Source organism: Anabrus simplex, chromosome 1, assembly GCF_040414725.1.
Source record: "Anabrus simplex isolate iqAnaSimp1 chromosome 1, ASM4041472v1, whole genome shotgun sequence".
NCBI lineage: Eukaryota > Metazoa > Arthropoda > Insecta > Orthoptera > Tettigoniidae > Anabrus > Anabrus simplex.
In genome coordinates this window covers 1,497,155,164-1,497,172,382 of record NC_090265.1, presented here as the reverse complement: position 1 = coordinate 1,497,172,382, position 17,219 = coordinate 1,497,155,164, and the positions used below count along the sequence as shown (strand labels likewise).

Genomic DNA, 17,219 nt, shown 5'->3' with positions numbered 1-17,219 from the left:
GATGGTTCCGTCAGCTTCCGCTTCGAACGCTAGTGCTGTACCGCGTCCGGGGAGCCATCTGGTGACTAATGAATGTACCATTTCCACTTCTATTATAACATCCAAATTCAAAGCTCATTGTTTAAGAAGCCTTTCTTATGGACAGTCGAGATTTTCTTCTGATGACGCAGAGCAAAGATCATTGCGAAATGTAAAGAATTTTACCTTATTTTCTTGACACAGCATAAGCCCAAAAGCCTATATCATGTCTATAAGTACATCTGAGTTACCTTGACTATGTAACTTGTATGTTACAAATCTATTGCACCTCTACTTTCTGTCTATTCTCATGTAAAACATCAGTGTACTTCAGATTCTGTGTTATCTCCTAATTTTGCTACATGTATATCAGATATGTACTGCACCTATTTGAGTCACGGCTCAGGTGCCCTTGACGAAATAAATATAAAAATATAAAATATAAAAAACAGTTATCTTCTAGCCTGTCACTAATACAATGCACCAAGTTTCTACCATGACTGTCAGCTAGGATAACCATATCCTTCTGAGCACTGTCTTGCCTTGTACATGCCTGTGAAGTAAGGTTAGGGCTAACCTTCGACTAAATCTGTGTGTTTTTTCGGTGCATGAGATGAACAGCTTATTCTTCATTTGACTCAATTGGAAGGTATTAATTTATATCTACTAGACATTCAAAGCTATTTCTTGTCTCAACTTTGTCCTTTTCAGGCGTCACGCAGAGCACACGACCAAACTTTTGGTGCACAAAAATCACAATCATTCCATCTTCCTGTTTCCGAAGACTTCAATTCTTCAGTTTCCTTTTCTAAGTCATTGATAACAGTTTTTATTGCTGCAATAATAACAATTTGATTACAAATGCCCCCTATCAAAGGTCCAATAACATATTTCTCGCTATGGAAGTCACTCGCTATGCCATTAGCTTTGTTTAAAATCGTTCCTACATTTGTAATACAAATAGTTATCCTTTTCAATTAGGTTATTTTCACAGTCCACATGCAACCATACCTGACATAATTTACACATTTGGATACCTTTCCAATGTTTTGCTACACATAGCACACACAACATCCTTTACATTTCTAAATATTTCAAGACAAGATTATTAATATCAAGTATTAATATCTAAATGAATCAAAGAGTATCAAGATAATTTATATCTACTTATCAGAAACTTACCTTAACTGCACTGACAGTAAGACCAGCAGACGTAGTACCAACACCTGTGGTCAAAACCGAACGAGGACATAATTTAGATGCAAATCTCAAAAGATGGGACTTCCCAGTTCCTGGATCTCCAACAAGAAGGAGGTGAGATTCTCCTCTCACTCGACAGCCAGATGTATCAACTTTCTGAACTCCTCCAGCCAGGACAACTGCGATTGCAAGTTTGACAAGGTACAAGCCGTACACCTGAACCAAAAAGCAACTTTTATGTAATAATCTACACTGATGAGGTAAGTCATTTTATCTGCTTAGAGTACAATTTACAAAAGTCCACACTAGAGGTAGGACAGAAGTTACTGGAACTGCTCCCTACGGTTCAATATACATAAAAAGAACAATCAGAACTTAAAATGAATGCACAAATGAACATTTTATAAAGTTTCTATCCAAATAGCTCACAGCAACATTGGTATTCAAATGAAAGCCAACTGAATTAATGTATCTAGAACTTCATAAAATATGAATGCAATATACACTATGTATACAAATTCCAGACAAAAATAATTAAAATGTTGGTGATTACTAGCACAATACGGTAGAACCAAGGTATATAATATCCGATTACTTTTTATATCTGACACCTATCTGTCAGTTAGGTCTGATTTTCATGCATTGAGTTAATGCTGAAATGGCTTAAGGTACAGTGGTATAGCAGTAGTGATGGGACATTCGATTCATTTTACTGAATCGATTAATTTGATTCCGTTCACGTTACTGAATCGATACAGTGATCCGGTTCACGGCTCATTGGTCACCGCTCCTACTGCATCTGTGTAGTATGTGCTGAGACAGCACCAACAGCATTCAGTGCTCGCAGCTGCCATCTGGTCTTCATACTATGAACTCCTTTCTTAGAAAAAATGCTAGTTACTTTAATATATCGAAGGTTTCCGGCGACGCAGGGTGGGAAAGGTTAGGATTAGGAAGGTAGCAGCCATGGCCTGAATTAAGGTACAGTCCCAGCATTTCCTGGTGTAAAAATGGGGAAACTACGGAAAACCATCTTAACAGCTGCCGACGGTGGGATTCGAACCCACCATCCCCCGAATGCAAGCGCATAGCCACGCGATATTAACCGCACGACAACTCGCTCAGTCATTTTTGAAAATATGTATTTTTCTATCAGATGAGGACTTTTTAAAATCGTCATATTTTGTATAGGCTACCCGAGATATACAGTAGCCCGCTGGTTTTCTGATTCAACATACTGTTATTGCGTCTGTCCACATATGATTGAAGTCTTGTGCAACTATGTGACATATGAACCGAGAAAATACTGAGCCGTTCTTCCCAGTATAAAACAGGTACTTTTGAGTGGTCATGAGCATGACTCATAGTCATAGGGCAGGCTAGAGTCGAGTTTAATTGTCAAATGTCAATCAAGTTATAATACTAAGATTCATTAAACTAATAAATAGTATAACCTAATAGCTTACCTACTTACTACCTACTTCAGAATTATGTTGTGACTACCTTTTTAACACTGCAAATAAATCCATCTATTATTTAAACCTCCCTGTAAGAAGAGGACAGTGAATGCAAATGGGTATTATTTTTAAATGAGCTGAGCTCGAGAGTCCATTATAGCATACGATTGTTTCAGTGTAGCGTGGCTCACTGCATGTCTGGCTGCAGTGAGCCGATAAGGAGCCGTGCGTATCTTGTGTCTCACTGAGCCGGCTCGTTCACGATTCTTTCCATGTGCCATGGCTCACTGTATGTCTCGATGCAGCGGAAGCTCGGCTCTCCGCGTGTCCAGTGAGCCGATAAGGAGCCGTGTGTATCATGTGTCTCACTGAGCCGCGTTCGTTCACGATTCTTTCGATGTGCCATGACTCAATGTCTCGTTGCAGCAGAAGCTCGGCTCCCCGTCAACATCCAGTGAGTGCTCCACTCAGCACTGTCTGCTGGGAGTAAGCTGAATCGTGTGCCATGAGCTCGCCGTTCCTGTGAATCGATTCACTCTGACACTTGAATGAATCGATACACTGCTTCGAATCATGCATTCAGTAGCCAACACAATATAGCAGAACAAATGGGATGCAAGAATCACATATCTTCTGCCAAACAGTTCTATTACACTGTTTGTTGTCCAATCTTTGTCCCGTTTCTCTATGGGGTTGGGTATGAAGGGAGATTAATCTTTGTAGCGAGGTTTTACGACCAAAAGCCCTTCACAACGTCAATCTCATCCGAGCAGTTAATGGAATGAAATGAATGTGATAATACATGATAGTAAGAAGTGAGAGGGTGAAACTTGGTGCCAGCACATTACCTACTTCTGTTGAATAGCAGCAAGGGGTCTGTTGAAGGCTTAACAATCCCATTTGATGCATGAACCACAATCAACAACATCATATGGCCTCACTGCAGAGAGGTTTGGAACTGAATCCAGGCTTTTGGCATGCAATCTGGTGATCAGAAATTATATACCACCACCTCTCCTACTCTGCCAGACAATATTCTAATTGTGATATTTTTTTCGATCAATGATACTCAAACCAGATAAAAAAGGTGACAGGCAATATGGACTTCATGCTTTAACAATTATGGCCAACACGCAGCTAAACATTTCTATTAGACTAACCTACAAAAATTATAGAGGACAAAATATTCCCACTAATGCACTAATGAAAATGCATTGAAGAATACCGAGTAAGAATTCCAGTTAAGAATTCATGTATCTGTCCCAAACTTGGTACACAAAAAGGTGATGGTATGTGGTGTTGATCAAAACATGGAGCCCTTGGACAATCCAGAACGTTTAATACAGGGTGGTAAAACACACACAGTAGACACCTTAATAATATGTGTGACCAGCCTGAGCAGTTATACATGTAGTCAATATGGCAGGTAACCTATCACAAAAATATTGACTATCTGGGGTAAGGTGTCCCATGCTAACTGTACATCTCAGTGTAGCTGAGCACTTATCATTGCTGAAGCCAGGTTGGAGCTCAGGAACCTTCCTATCAAGCCCTAAACATGTTCAATATGGCTGCAAGTCTGGATATCTAGCAGCTCAGAGAAGGAGTATACCATAGTATTCCATATAGAACAGGAGTATACCTATGCAACCCTTGCAGCGTGGGGTTACACATTATCCTGCCAGAACACTGATTCCCAGAAAGTGTTGTCCAGATATGCTCACAGGACAGGACTGACCATATCAAAGTATGTAGCACTCTTTGTGGTCTCCTGAATTAATACAAAGGCAATTGGAACATGTAGCTTATAGTCTCCTATATCCCAATTCTAGGTATGGGTCCTGAATGGCAGGTGCAAATACATACTTTCTGCACTCACTTGCTCATTTACAGACATGAGTACAACTGTCGCTTTGTCCAAGAGAGTAACAACTCTCATCACTAAATACAACAAACCCTCCATTTGCTTCTTCAATGCATGCTCTCCTGACATCAGAAACATTCCTAGTGATGAGCAAGTGTCAAAGCTAAACATGCCAGAGGAATACAGGAACATAAACCTACCTTCAAAAATACTGTTTTGCTCATGTGGAGACATGGGTGGCTAGGTGGGCCAATTGCACCAGAGGTCGAAGTCCTGTCAGTGAGCACATCCTAATAAACCCTGTGTCCAAGTGCTCATCAGTTCTTTCAGTTGACACTGCTACAGCAAGTCCACTGTGAGAAAATCCTATCCCCCATTGTCTCCACCTGTAACGGACCACTGAACTATCACAACCCACAGATGAAATTCTGTGTAATACCCAACTGGACTTACACAACCCCAACTCAAAGTCACTTAATTGCACAATAACTGTTTGCTGCCAATGGGACTGAAACACTTAAATATATGCACTCTGATTCAGACACAGCAGATCCCACACCAAACTACATTCTGCATTGTGAACCAACCTTGTATAAGGGTCTCAGTCACACGGTTATAAACAGTTGCAGTATGTTCCAATTACAAAGAGTGTGCCCATTATACAGACAACTCTGTGCTATGAAACCTGCTCTTATTGGAAAATGTATACTGGGTGTTCATAAATGTATTCATACTAGTGTATTTTCATTAGTAGCATAGGAAGCCCATATCCAACTCTGGTGAGATACGGTGTTAGCACTGTATTAAATCTTCTAGTGTGAGCTAAAATAAGTTCACTACTTTCATTATTCTGTCGCAGGCTGCCCTTTAAGTCAGATGATATGAAAATGACCTAGGTAAGAGTGATGCTAGTACACTATTACCATGACAAGTTTAATAAAAAGTGTGAGGACTCCTCGAGTTCAAGCGCACACCACCAGGCAGCATTAGAGTGGGCAAGCTCCACAGTACCGATCAGCTGGTCTTAGGAATGATGTCTGAGGAAGCATATTACTCCATAACTGATAAGGATATACACTGTCTTTTAAAAAACAATCAGAGATTACAATTAAAATACCATGGCAAACAATGCAATGCAAAAATATCATACATGGAAATAAGAGCTATGGCCTTCATCACGTTGTGGAAAACACGGATTAGCAGAATGTACATATACAGATAAACAGCACATAACTCCCACCATACTAAAACAAACACCCATGAACTATTTAAAGGTAATACTCTACTTACCAACTCAATTTGTTGGTTACTGGACTTCCAAAAGCTTGCGTGAAGATTTGGCAGATGTTCGAGATTGTAAATCTCACAGGTTTTCCTTTGTTCTGAAGAAAAATTGGCACTTCAGATACTGATAAACAAGTCTGGAGATTAAATCGATAACATGTTGAAGACAACAGCCAGCTCCTGAAGGATTAATGGAATCGATACACTCAAAAAAATTTCGCCCCACATCAATTTTGAGTTCAGTTTTCCATTCACTACTTGCTCGGCCTGGTAAAGTATGTTGCATACACTTTTCAAAGGCGTGTTAAAAACACTTCATTGTTGCTTGAACCATAGTATGTTATTTCGGTGAGAATTGAAAAATTACTTTGATTATTCTCATGTAGAGAATGGACACAGAACAAACATGTAATAAATTTAGAAGAGTAATTAACAACATACCCAGCCAAATGGTACAGTAAACACTTCTCAAAGAGTTTCTAATGGTGCTATAAAATTCAGGTACAGAGTTTTCCCAGCCTTCGGTATTTACTGCATCTTGAACCACAAATTTTTGCTTAATGGAAGTTTCCACTGATTCTTTCACTGTCTTGATATGCGTTTCCACATTTCTGGCTAACATACACATCTGATTAACATACAAGGTCAAGATCAGATCCCAATTAGGTTCGCAATTTCCTCCAACATTTAAAGCCTGCTTTATAGGCACGTAGATAGATTGAAGTAGATGAAAATGAAGGGAATCTATTGTCGATGGATGATCATCTGAACCAAAAGAATGCATAATTTCGAAGTGCCATTCCAAGGGATCCTGGGTGAGCTTTCTTGTTAACACATACTTATAACCTCATTCCCAAAGCCATTCACAAATTTCCAAAGTACTCTATAGGGTTACCATCAGTGATTCCATGGTTCTGTTGGGGGCAAAGGTGTTATTAGTAGATCTCACAATCTGAAGAAAATTAACAACATCTGTATGAGAACGCAAACCTCTATGAAGAGCCTGAGAAGGGATGAATGCATTTAGTGCATCAGCAACAATATTTGTAACACTGGTACATGTCTTAGTGTCCTCATTACTTTCTAATCCTGCCAGTCCCATTTCTCAATGAAATTCCATACCTTTGACAACAGTGTCACTAAAAAGTTGAAAGGCAAGCCTAGCATTCATTCTCTGGAATGATGATTGATCTACATAAGCAACTGCCAGCTTGGGGCAGGCTCTAAGCCCAGCATATCCTGAGAGATCTTTTTTGAACAGTTCTCTATAAAAATTGAAATTAATGACTTTGTCGTTATAGTGAAGTACCACTTTATCATGAAAGTGGTTTCTAATGCACTTCAACACATGCACGAAGTCTGAGAAAGCCCAGATCTCTCTCTTAACATCTGCAGGATTAAGGATGTGAAGTTGGAGAGAACTTGTCTTGCCACTGACTCATAACAATTTCCAGGCCTTTTTATTCGTCTGACTACCATCATAAGTAAAGATCCAGCCTCTTCTAAGTGCAAAATCACCTGTATTGCAATTTTTGCGAGAATGTCTCCTAGAGTAGCATTTCTGCTTGCATAAACAGTGAAGGGTTGCACCCAAATATGCATAAAAGGTACGAACATGAACACTAGTGCATGATTTGCAAGCAAGTTCTTCTGGAGGTCTGGTGTGTGTTCATCTAAATCAACTAATCCATCTACGTTATGGGAAAAACTACTGAACTGGATTTCTTCTCTTAGCTTAACTTCACCAAAAAAACACTATAATGTGAATTATCACTGTTTTTGCCCTTAAGAAAATCTTAAATAGCATTTATGCTGTAAAGTTAAGGATGAAAAACATGAAATTCTGGGTGTAAGGCTCATCTCTAAAGATAACAGACAGCTTGATGTCCTCAGAGTGTACAGACCAGGAAAGGGTAGCGCAGATGCTGATTCAGAATTATTTGATAAGATAATCAGCTATGTGGGAAACGATAAGGAAAGGAACGTGATTGTAGCGGGTGATCTCAATTTACTAAATGTCAATTGGGAAGGTAATGCGAACGACAGGAAGCATGAACAACAAATGGCAAATAAGTTAATATGGGAAGGGCACCTGATTCAGAAAGTGATGGAACCAACTAGAGGGAAGAATATTCTGGATGTGGTGCTGGTAAAACCAGATGAGCTATATAGAAAAACACAACTAATAGATGGTATTAGTGATCACGAATCTGTTTTTGTGGTAATTAAAAATAAATGTGAAAGAAAGGAAGAGATTAAAATTAGGACTGTTAGGCAGTACCATATGGCTGATAAAACAGGCATGAGGGAGTTTTTAGTAAGTAACTATGATCGTTGGAAAATGGTAAATAAAAATGTAAACAGACTCTGGGATGGGTTTAAAGCAATTGTTGAAGAATGTGAAAATAGGTTTGTACCTTTAAAGGTGGTAAAGAATGGTAAAGATCCACAATATTATAACAGGGAAGTAAAGAGACTAAGAAGGAGGTGCAGGTTGGAAAGAAATAGAGTTAGACATGGCTGTGGAAGTAAGGAGAAATTGAAGGAACTTACTAGGAAATTGAATCTAGCAAAGAAGTCAGCTAAGGATAACATGATGGCAAACATAATTGGTGGCCATACTAATCTTAGTGACAAATGGAAGAGTATGTATAGGTACTTTAAGGCAGAAACAGGTTCCAAGAAGGACATTCCAGGAATAATTAATGAACAGGGGGACTGTGTATGCGAGGATCTTCAAAAGGCAGAAGTATTTAGCCAGCAATATGTAGAGATTGTTGGTTACAAGGATAATGTCCAGATAGAGGAGTTGACTAATACTAAAGAAGTATTAAAATTTACCTATGACAGGAATGACATTTACAGTAAGATACAAAAGTTGAAAACTAGAAAAGCAGCTGGAATTTATAAGGTTTAGGGGGATATACTAAAGACAATGAGTTGGGATATAGTACCATATCTGAAGTACATATTTGATTATTGATTGCATGAAGGAACTTTACCAAATGAATGGAGAGTTACTATAGTAGCCCCTGTAAACAAAGGAAAGAGTGATAGACATAAAGCTGAAAATTACAGGCCAGTCAGTTTGACATGCATTGTATGTCAGCTTTGGGAAAGCATTCTTTCTGATTTTATTAGACATGTTTGCAAAATTAGTAACTGGTTTGATAGAAGGCAGTTTGGGTTTAAGAAAGGTTATTCCACTGAAGCCCAACTTGTAGGATTCGAGCAAGATATAGCAGATATCCTGGATTCAGGAGGTCATTTAGACTGTATCAAGCTTGACCTGTCTAAGGCATTTGATAGGGTAGATCATGGGAGACTACTGGCAAAAATGACTGCAATTGGACTTGACAAAAGAGTGACTGAATGGGTCGCTCTGTTTCTAATAGAACTCAGAGAATTAGAGTAGGTGAAGCTTTATCTGTCCCTGTAAAAATTAAGAGGGGAATTCCTCAAGGCAGTATTATTGGACCTTTATGTTTTCTTATATATATCAATGATATGTGTAAAGAAGTTGAATCAGAGATAAGGCTTTTCACAGATGATGCTATTCTGTACAGAGTAATAAATAAGTTACAAGATTGTGAGCAACTGCAAAATAACCTTGGTAATGTTGCGAGATGGACAGTGGGCAATGGCATGATGATAAACGGAGATAAAAGTCAGGTTGTGAGTTTCACAAGTAGGAAAAGTCCTCTCAGTTTTAATTACTGCGTTGATGGGGTGAAAGTTCCCTTTGGGGATCATTGTAAATATCTAGGTATTAATATAAGGAAAGATCTTCATTGGGGTAATCACATAAATGGGATTGTAAATAAAGGGTACAGATCTCTGCACATGGTTATGAGAGTATTTAGGGGTTGTAGTAAGGATGTAAAGGAGAGAGCATATTTGTCTCTGGTGAGACCCCAACTAGAGTATGGTTCCAGTGTATGGGACCCTTACCAGAATTACTTGGTTCAGGAACCGGAAAAAAAATCCAAAAGCAGCTCGATTTGTTCTGGGCAATTTTCGCTAAAAGAGTAGCATTACTAAAATGTTGCAAAGTTTGGACTGGGAAGACTTGGTAGAAAGGAGACGAGCTGCTCGACTAAGAGGTATGTTCTGAGCTGTCAGTGGAGAGATGGCGTGGGAGGACATCAGTAGACGAATAAGTTTGGATGGTGTCTTTAAAAGTAGGAAAGATCACAATATGAAGATAAAGTTGGAATTCAAGAGGACTAATTGGGGCAAATATTCATTTATAGGAAGGGGAGTTAGGGATTGGAATAACTTACCAAGGGAGATGTTCAATTTCCAATTTCTTTGCAATCATTTAAGAAAAGGATAGGGAAACAACAAATAGGGAATCTGCCACCTGGGCGACTGCCCTAAATGCAAATCAGTAGTGACTGAAAATTGATTGAACGTATTTGTGGCAAATTTTTTTGACTAATCTCATCATTGAATATATGTCTTCTCAGTACATTTTTTTGCTATTTATATTTTATTTTGTCAATTATTTCACTAAATTCTTATTTCCACTTTACAGTAATAAAAAGAAAACCAAAAGATACTTGATAGCATATTTGCAGTAAAAGATATTATATATATGTACAAGGAACACGAGAGTCGTTCTTCTGCTGAGAAACCGTATTACATATATCAAAGCAAGGATACTTGGAAAAAAATTATCTTGCCACTTTAACAAGTGGAGCCTATCCTACATACATAATTCACACATTAGTCTGAAAAAAACAGATATTATGAATTCGATATTACTGCGAGTCAGAGTCATTCTCCTATCAAATTGGATTACAAAACGTTGAAAATAAGCGCTCACTATTAACACTGGGATCCATAAAGCCTTCACTGTAGCTTCCACAAAATGCGCATGTTCTGATTTCAAGGAAAGAAGAATGGCAGTCATGTCAATATCTTTCTTTGCTCTACATGAACTACCAACTGGATCCCTAAACACTAGTTGAAAGTTCTCATACGATGGGAATTTGCTTCATTAGACGAGAGCATTCATCATTTTCTAAATCACCTTTCATTATGCCTCAAGATCAAATAGTGAATCCACATAATTTCGTGGATTATTTTGCGATTATTTTAAGGTTTCGTGTTTCGAGCTGAATTTGTGAAATTTTGCAAAAAATTTTGCGATTTTGCATTTTGAAAAAACAGGTGCCTCTAGCTATGTGTATTAACTCAATAAGGGCACTTAAGCCCTTTATAAAGTTTTCTCAAGTGACTTTCTGAGGGCAGAGGCAAGAAGTTATGTTGCCAACAATGACGGAATCTTTTCAGTGATTTTATTCTCAACGATAAATTCTCTAAAACGAATTCATTGCTGTACCTCATTCCATTAGAAGATTTCACCTGGTATTTCTTAAACATGGTGTCGATTATCTTTTCCTTCTTGCCAAGGTGCTTGTTATCTCTATAATTAAAGACCTGTGTATTTCTAAACTGCTTCTCCAGCAAATTAATTCTTGGTTTTGCTTAGCTGAAACTGGATCTACCTCAAATTATATTTTGAATAGCATTTTAGGCACCTTTTGAGCAATAATATTGGCTAGAATGACCCAAATTTTTATCAACATTAGACTGACCTTTAAATTTCCAATTCGCTGCTGCACCCCCATCCTCAAACTTCCTTTCCTGATGGTGTCTAGGTTCTTTTTTTCTGTTTGGAGTTTCACGGGACTTATTCTCACTTGAAATATATTTTGGCAAATTAGGGAACATATGAGGCACTTCACATGGACGTTGTTTCCATCTCGCATTAGAGATATCCACTTTTTCACCATTCACTTTAAAATTATCTGATTTTACCATCAAATCATCAGAGAAATTAACATGACAAATTCTGCTAATACGCATTAACTCAGTATTTTTCCGTGGAATAGGTCTGGCCCATTTTACAAATTGATTTCTATCCTTCAGCGGTGAAAAAAAAATCGCATATCAGCAACTACTCACCACAGACTGACTTACAGTACAGCACAACAGTACAGCATGCTGAACTACACAGTTCAAAAAAATTGGGGGAACATGTTTTGTAACATCTGGTAAGTGAACGTTAATTTGGTAGATGGGGTTCCAATGGTCGTACAGCATACCTTGAGACCTTAGCTACTCAGGGCATATCAAATCGAAGTTATACTCCATCCGTAGGCGTAGCCGTGCATTAAACTGTCTGGTGACCCCTCAAAACAAAGTTAATGGCGGTGCGTCTGTGTGTCATTCTGAGGTACACAGACTACCGTGGTCATTTGAGCACGTTGTACGTAAACCAGGACATCTAATAAGACATCTTAACGAGGTTCAAGTCGCAAGGGCCGTCACTTTTATTCGGGAAGGATGGACTTTTCATCGTGTTGCTGTGGATCTCAATGTCTCTCTGTTAGTTATTCAACACTTGTGCAATCTCTACAATGGGACAGGCCAGTTCACAAGGACGATTGGACAAGGTCATGGACTCATGACAACCGCACAGGATGACCGATATTTGACCATCTGTGCGTTGCGGCGTCATTCAGCAACTGCCAGAGACCTGCAACAAGACCTCAGGAGGGCCACTGGAGTCGTGGTGTCTGACCAGACAGCAAGGAACAGGTTAAGAGAAGTGTCCTTACGACCCAGACGTCCTGTTTGAGTAACCCGTTTAATGCAGCAACATCGCGCAGCTTGCCTTTTGTTTGCCCATACTCATGTCAACTGACAACTTCGCCAATGGAGATCTGTGTTGTTCACAGATGAGTCCAGATTTCTCCTGACACAGCGTAATGGACGTCGAAGTGTATGGATTACATAAAATCAGCTTCATGGTCCGTATCGCACTTCAATAGATTCACAATTAAGTATTTAATTTATTTTCCACCTAGTCGAAAATAAATTAAATACTTAATTGTGAAAGTGTATGGAGACGCCATGGTGAGCAGTAATACCAAATGTGGTCTAGGACGGCGACCGATTCGTACAAGGTTCTGTGATGATGTGGGCTGGCATGAGTATTGATGGTCGTACAAATCTTGTCGTCGTCCGTGGTAATCTTACCGCTGCGGGGTACATCGAGAAAATACTACTACAGCATGTGTTGGTTGCTGCATACGGCATTGGCCTTGAATTCATACTCGTGCACAATCATGGCAGGGCTCATGTAGCACGCATCACCAGAGTTGTCTTGTGAGAACTGGACGTTCAAGAGATAGAATGGCCAGCAATGAGCTCCGACCTTAATCCCATCGAGCATGTGTGGTATAGGCTTGATAGAAGTGTTCGTGGGCGTCCTGTTCCACCACAGACTCTCCAAGACCTCAAAGAGGCTTTTATTGAAGAATGGAACCTGATACAGCAATGTGACCTCCGTCAACTTATATGGAGCATGCCACGTAGATGCCAAGCTGTGATAAATGCTCGTAGATGACATACACCATACTGAAGTTCTCCAAATGTGATAAAAATCCACCCTGGAGGACTGCTCTCCCTTTGTTTTTGCCCCTATTTGGACATTTCCATTTGTGTCCTGAAAATGAACGCAAATCCATCAATGTTCATTTGTATACTCCAACGGTAAAGAATAAAGGTTTACTTGGTAATATACCTGGGTGTGAGGTATTGTTTTATGGAACATGGCATACGTTCAAAAACGTGTTCCCCTATTTTTTTATTTTTTTTTACTGTGTATTAAATTAATCAAGCCACATAAGATACATGCTCAAAAGTATACAACACACAATTAAGTGAGCTTAGGAACTGAAAGCAAAGAAAATTCAACTTAATCACCGATATATCTCACACAGTAAAGTCTCCTGCACATTTCTATACCCAGCTTGCCAGAACAACTGGAGCAAGTGTTGGATATAATCGCTTGCAGTGCTTGCAGTGGTGGGACCACGAACTACCATGCTATAATGGCCGAGTCCTCACACTTGGTCCAACTCTCTCCTGACTTCCCAAGTACATCCCTTCAGAGACATTTGAGAGTGGAACTGTTGGGGATCGAACCATATACCAAGGAGAAGGAGAGGAAGAGGAAAGCTAAAACAAGAGAATGTTACCAAATGCATCTCAGTATTCACCAGTGCTCAGGTAATAAAGCTAACAGGAGCGAAATATACATATACAGGGTGATCAGAAACAACATGAACTGGGTATGTGAGCATTAGAGCATTGATCATACATAAATAATATAAAAGAAATAATTCGACGCCATTTTCATGTTACCAGCTGCTGGAACTTAAACAATCAGATCACTTCGCGGGCGAATTCAAATGGCTTTGCAAGATGGTGCAGCTAAATTTGTATGTGGTTTGAAAGCATCACTCTAAGAAAAACACTTCACCGGTAGAGGTATTTGAACACGGGCCTCCTAGCTGACAGGATCGCACCATAGCATGTCGTAGGTACGACATCGTAATTGGTGTAAAACCTTTAATTAGTATGGTTAATATATTTTAATTAGAGTTTATTTAAGGCTAAATTATCTTTTACTAAGTGTTAAACATGATTAGTATATGGTTTCTCTGTAAATATGTAGTATAAAATTGTATAACCTCAAATACATATTGTATAACCTAAAAATCTATAGAGTCGAAAGCGGTAGAAAATTCCATAATGTTCGTATATTAGACGTATTGTACTATATTTGGTATAGGTGAAAGGTTCTAGAAACTTACTGTAAGCTTTTATTATCCAGATACATGTAGAGACATTACGAATGTTGTAGATATTTCCATGTACATTTTTAAAATCGAAAGAACATTCGAGTACCCATTCGACCACCTGGTCGATCGATGTTTCAAGTGTGTTTCATTAGAGTGTTGTAAGAACTCTTCCAGAAGTCGATCATTCTAGATGGTTGATCGAGTAGTATAAATATCGAGCTGTCAGGCAGTGAAGGCAGTTCTCAGTACCAAGTTCGCAGATCTTGGTTCTTGGTGATGGACTGGGAGTGACTGTTGGGCTCCGAGATGGAGTCAGTCAGATCATTGGACTCGAGTGAGTGAGTGAGGCGGGGAATTCAAAAGAGAGTATGTTATAGTGCGCGCGTCAGTGTTGTTGATATCTGTACTTGTCAGAATCGACTTCAGGCTACTCCGCTATTGGATGTTGTATACAGCGTAATTTGCTACTGTGTAAAACTGTGTGTTGTGACGTACAGTGTAAATAAAGTAATTTATACAAGGAAGTGAACGTGTTCTCGTGTGATGTTTATTTAATTGCAAGCTGTCCACTTCATGGCCGTATCAATGAGTTTAATCAACAAATTAATCTAAAAGACCACCTAATCGATACTACAATAAAGTATCGATTAGGTGGTTTTTTAGATTAATTTGTTGATGTTTATTTAAGTCAAATAAAATCGCAACGTAGAACGTTAAGCAAGTATGCTATGTTAACACCGGCTGGAATCCTAGCTGTGTTACTGTTTCTTCTCAGCACTGGTAGCTGTTCAGTGATCAGTCGTTTACAGAAATGTTCATTAAGCAGCCATGTGGTATGTATACAATGGAATTAGACTGACACTGCAACACAAGGCTAGTCAATGTTGATTGATGCTCTCAACACATTCTTAAGCCACATGCAAATGTAGTAACACCGCCTCCCAAAGCCCATTCAAAGATATAAACTTAAATGAAGTTTGTTTCCATAGCTAGGAGGCCCGCGTTCAAATCCCTCTACTAGTGAAGTATTATTATTATTGTTGTTATTGTTGTTATTATTATTATTATTATTATTATTATTATTATTATTATTCTCAAAGGATGTTGGCAGTCAATCTGGTTCAGAGCTCCCTACTAACAGCTGCTCTAAATAAGCCAGCTGATTATGAATTGGACCACTGCTGCAGGTTTCCCAACCAGAAAATGTGCTGTTGCCCAGGGCCTGTCCTTCCAAATATGATAGCAATTATCAGATCAACTTCATGTCCATTAAGAAGAAAATAAAACTGAATCAAAAATGACTGGCCCCACCACACTAGAAAGTTATACCTTGCCACAGTTTCATTCTCTGAAAGAACCCACAACATTAAGGACAGCAGTATCAAAAGCCTGTTTCCAAGTACACAAGAGGGGACCAGTTTCAGAATGTCTGTAAAAGGGTGAGAAAGTCATGTCAGAGAAGTAATTCATGACAACACAGTAACAATTATAATTAAAGCTTCAGTAGCAATAGATATCACCTGAATGGTCAACATACCATATAACACAATGCTCATGTGATACCTTTTCTTTTTAATGGATACATTTTACAGCAATATTTTAATCTCATGTAAATAATAATTTGTGAGCTATTCTATGTTCGTGAACAAAGCTTTCTTTTCTTGCCTGAATTAATATTTAACTACCTAGTTATCAACTTAGATGTAAAAATTTATATAATGATAAAAATAAATCTGTTGCATGTCTTACCTGTGGACAAAAAGATGCTAAAATAAGATTTCTAGCAACCAAAGGTGCAGAAGCATGATTTTCCCAGAACTTTGCAAATTCATCATGAGTTTCTTGCGTTATAAGCACAGAGGATCGCTGATCATTGCAAACTTCTATGTGATTAGCTTGTAATGCCAATTCAATATCACATCGATTTCCACCAGTAATGGGTCTCCACCTCCTCAGCACCGTTCCACTGTATAAAATAAAAAATAGAGATCAAGAACAAATTCCTCCCTTAAGTTTAAAAGCTTTTTGTTGCTCTATGCTCCACTTTACAGTGTAACATTAACAACAAGATGTCAAGGATTAATTTATATTTTTTTAATGCCAGACTTAAGAGGTCAGATGGTAGAGCACTGTTTTTTCTAAGTAACAGACACAGTACCAGTGGGAGATTTCCTTCCAAGTGCCTTAGCTGAATACAGACATTGTTCAAGGCTCTGGAACGTTTAGGCTATCAGTTTCCTTCTCTCAGGAAATTGCTTCTAATAAAAGGGTAACAAATTTAATGATTTCTACCAAGTATCTCGACAGATGTGTAACATAACATGTTGCGATATTATCGACATATTCATCAATGGGTGTAAATTATGTATGCTCCCAGTACACGAGTGAATAAATAAGCTTTGGGTTGTGAACAAATGTAATACCTGTGGATTTCGGGTAGCACACATGGTTAACATCACACTGTGTTACTATCACGAAGGAGACACAGTGTCGTACGCAGGTACAATGAGATGTAAAATCGTTATTATTATTATTATTATTATCATTATTATTATTATTATTAGGAGAATAATGGACTCTGTTATGGAGGGTAAGAGAAGTAGAGGGAGACCAAGACGACGATGGTTAGACTCTGTTTCTAACGATTTAAAGATAAGAGGTATAGAACTAAATGAGGCCACAACACTAGTTGCAAATCGAGGATTGTGGCGATGTTTCGTAAATTCTCAGAGGCTT

General features: G+C 38.6%; 1 protein-coding gene across 1 annotated transcript in view; it reads right to left on the bottom strand.

Moving 5' to 3' along the window:
- LOC136858442 (uncharacterized) overlaps positions 1-17,219 on the bottom strand; it is a 257,510-nt gene that overhangs the window by 215,439 nt on the left and 24,852 nt on the right. Inside the window, exons 7-8 of the mRNA XM_067137987.2 lie at positions 16,233-16,449; positions 1,201-1,434 (exon numbers count right to left, since the gene is read on the bottom strand). Of these exons, the coding sequence (XP_066994088.2) occupies positions 1,201-1,434; positions 16,233-16,449 (451 nt within the window). The remainder of the gene's footprint in view (positions 1-1,200; positions 1,435-16,232; positions 16,450-17,219) is intronic.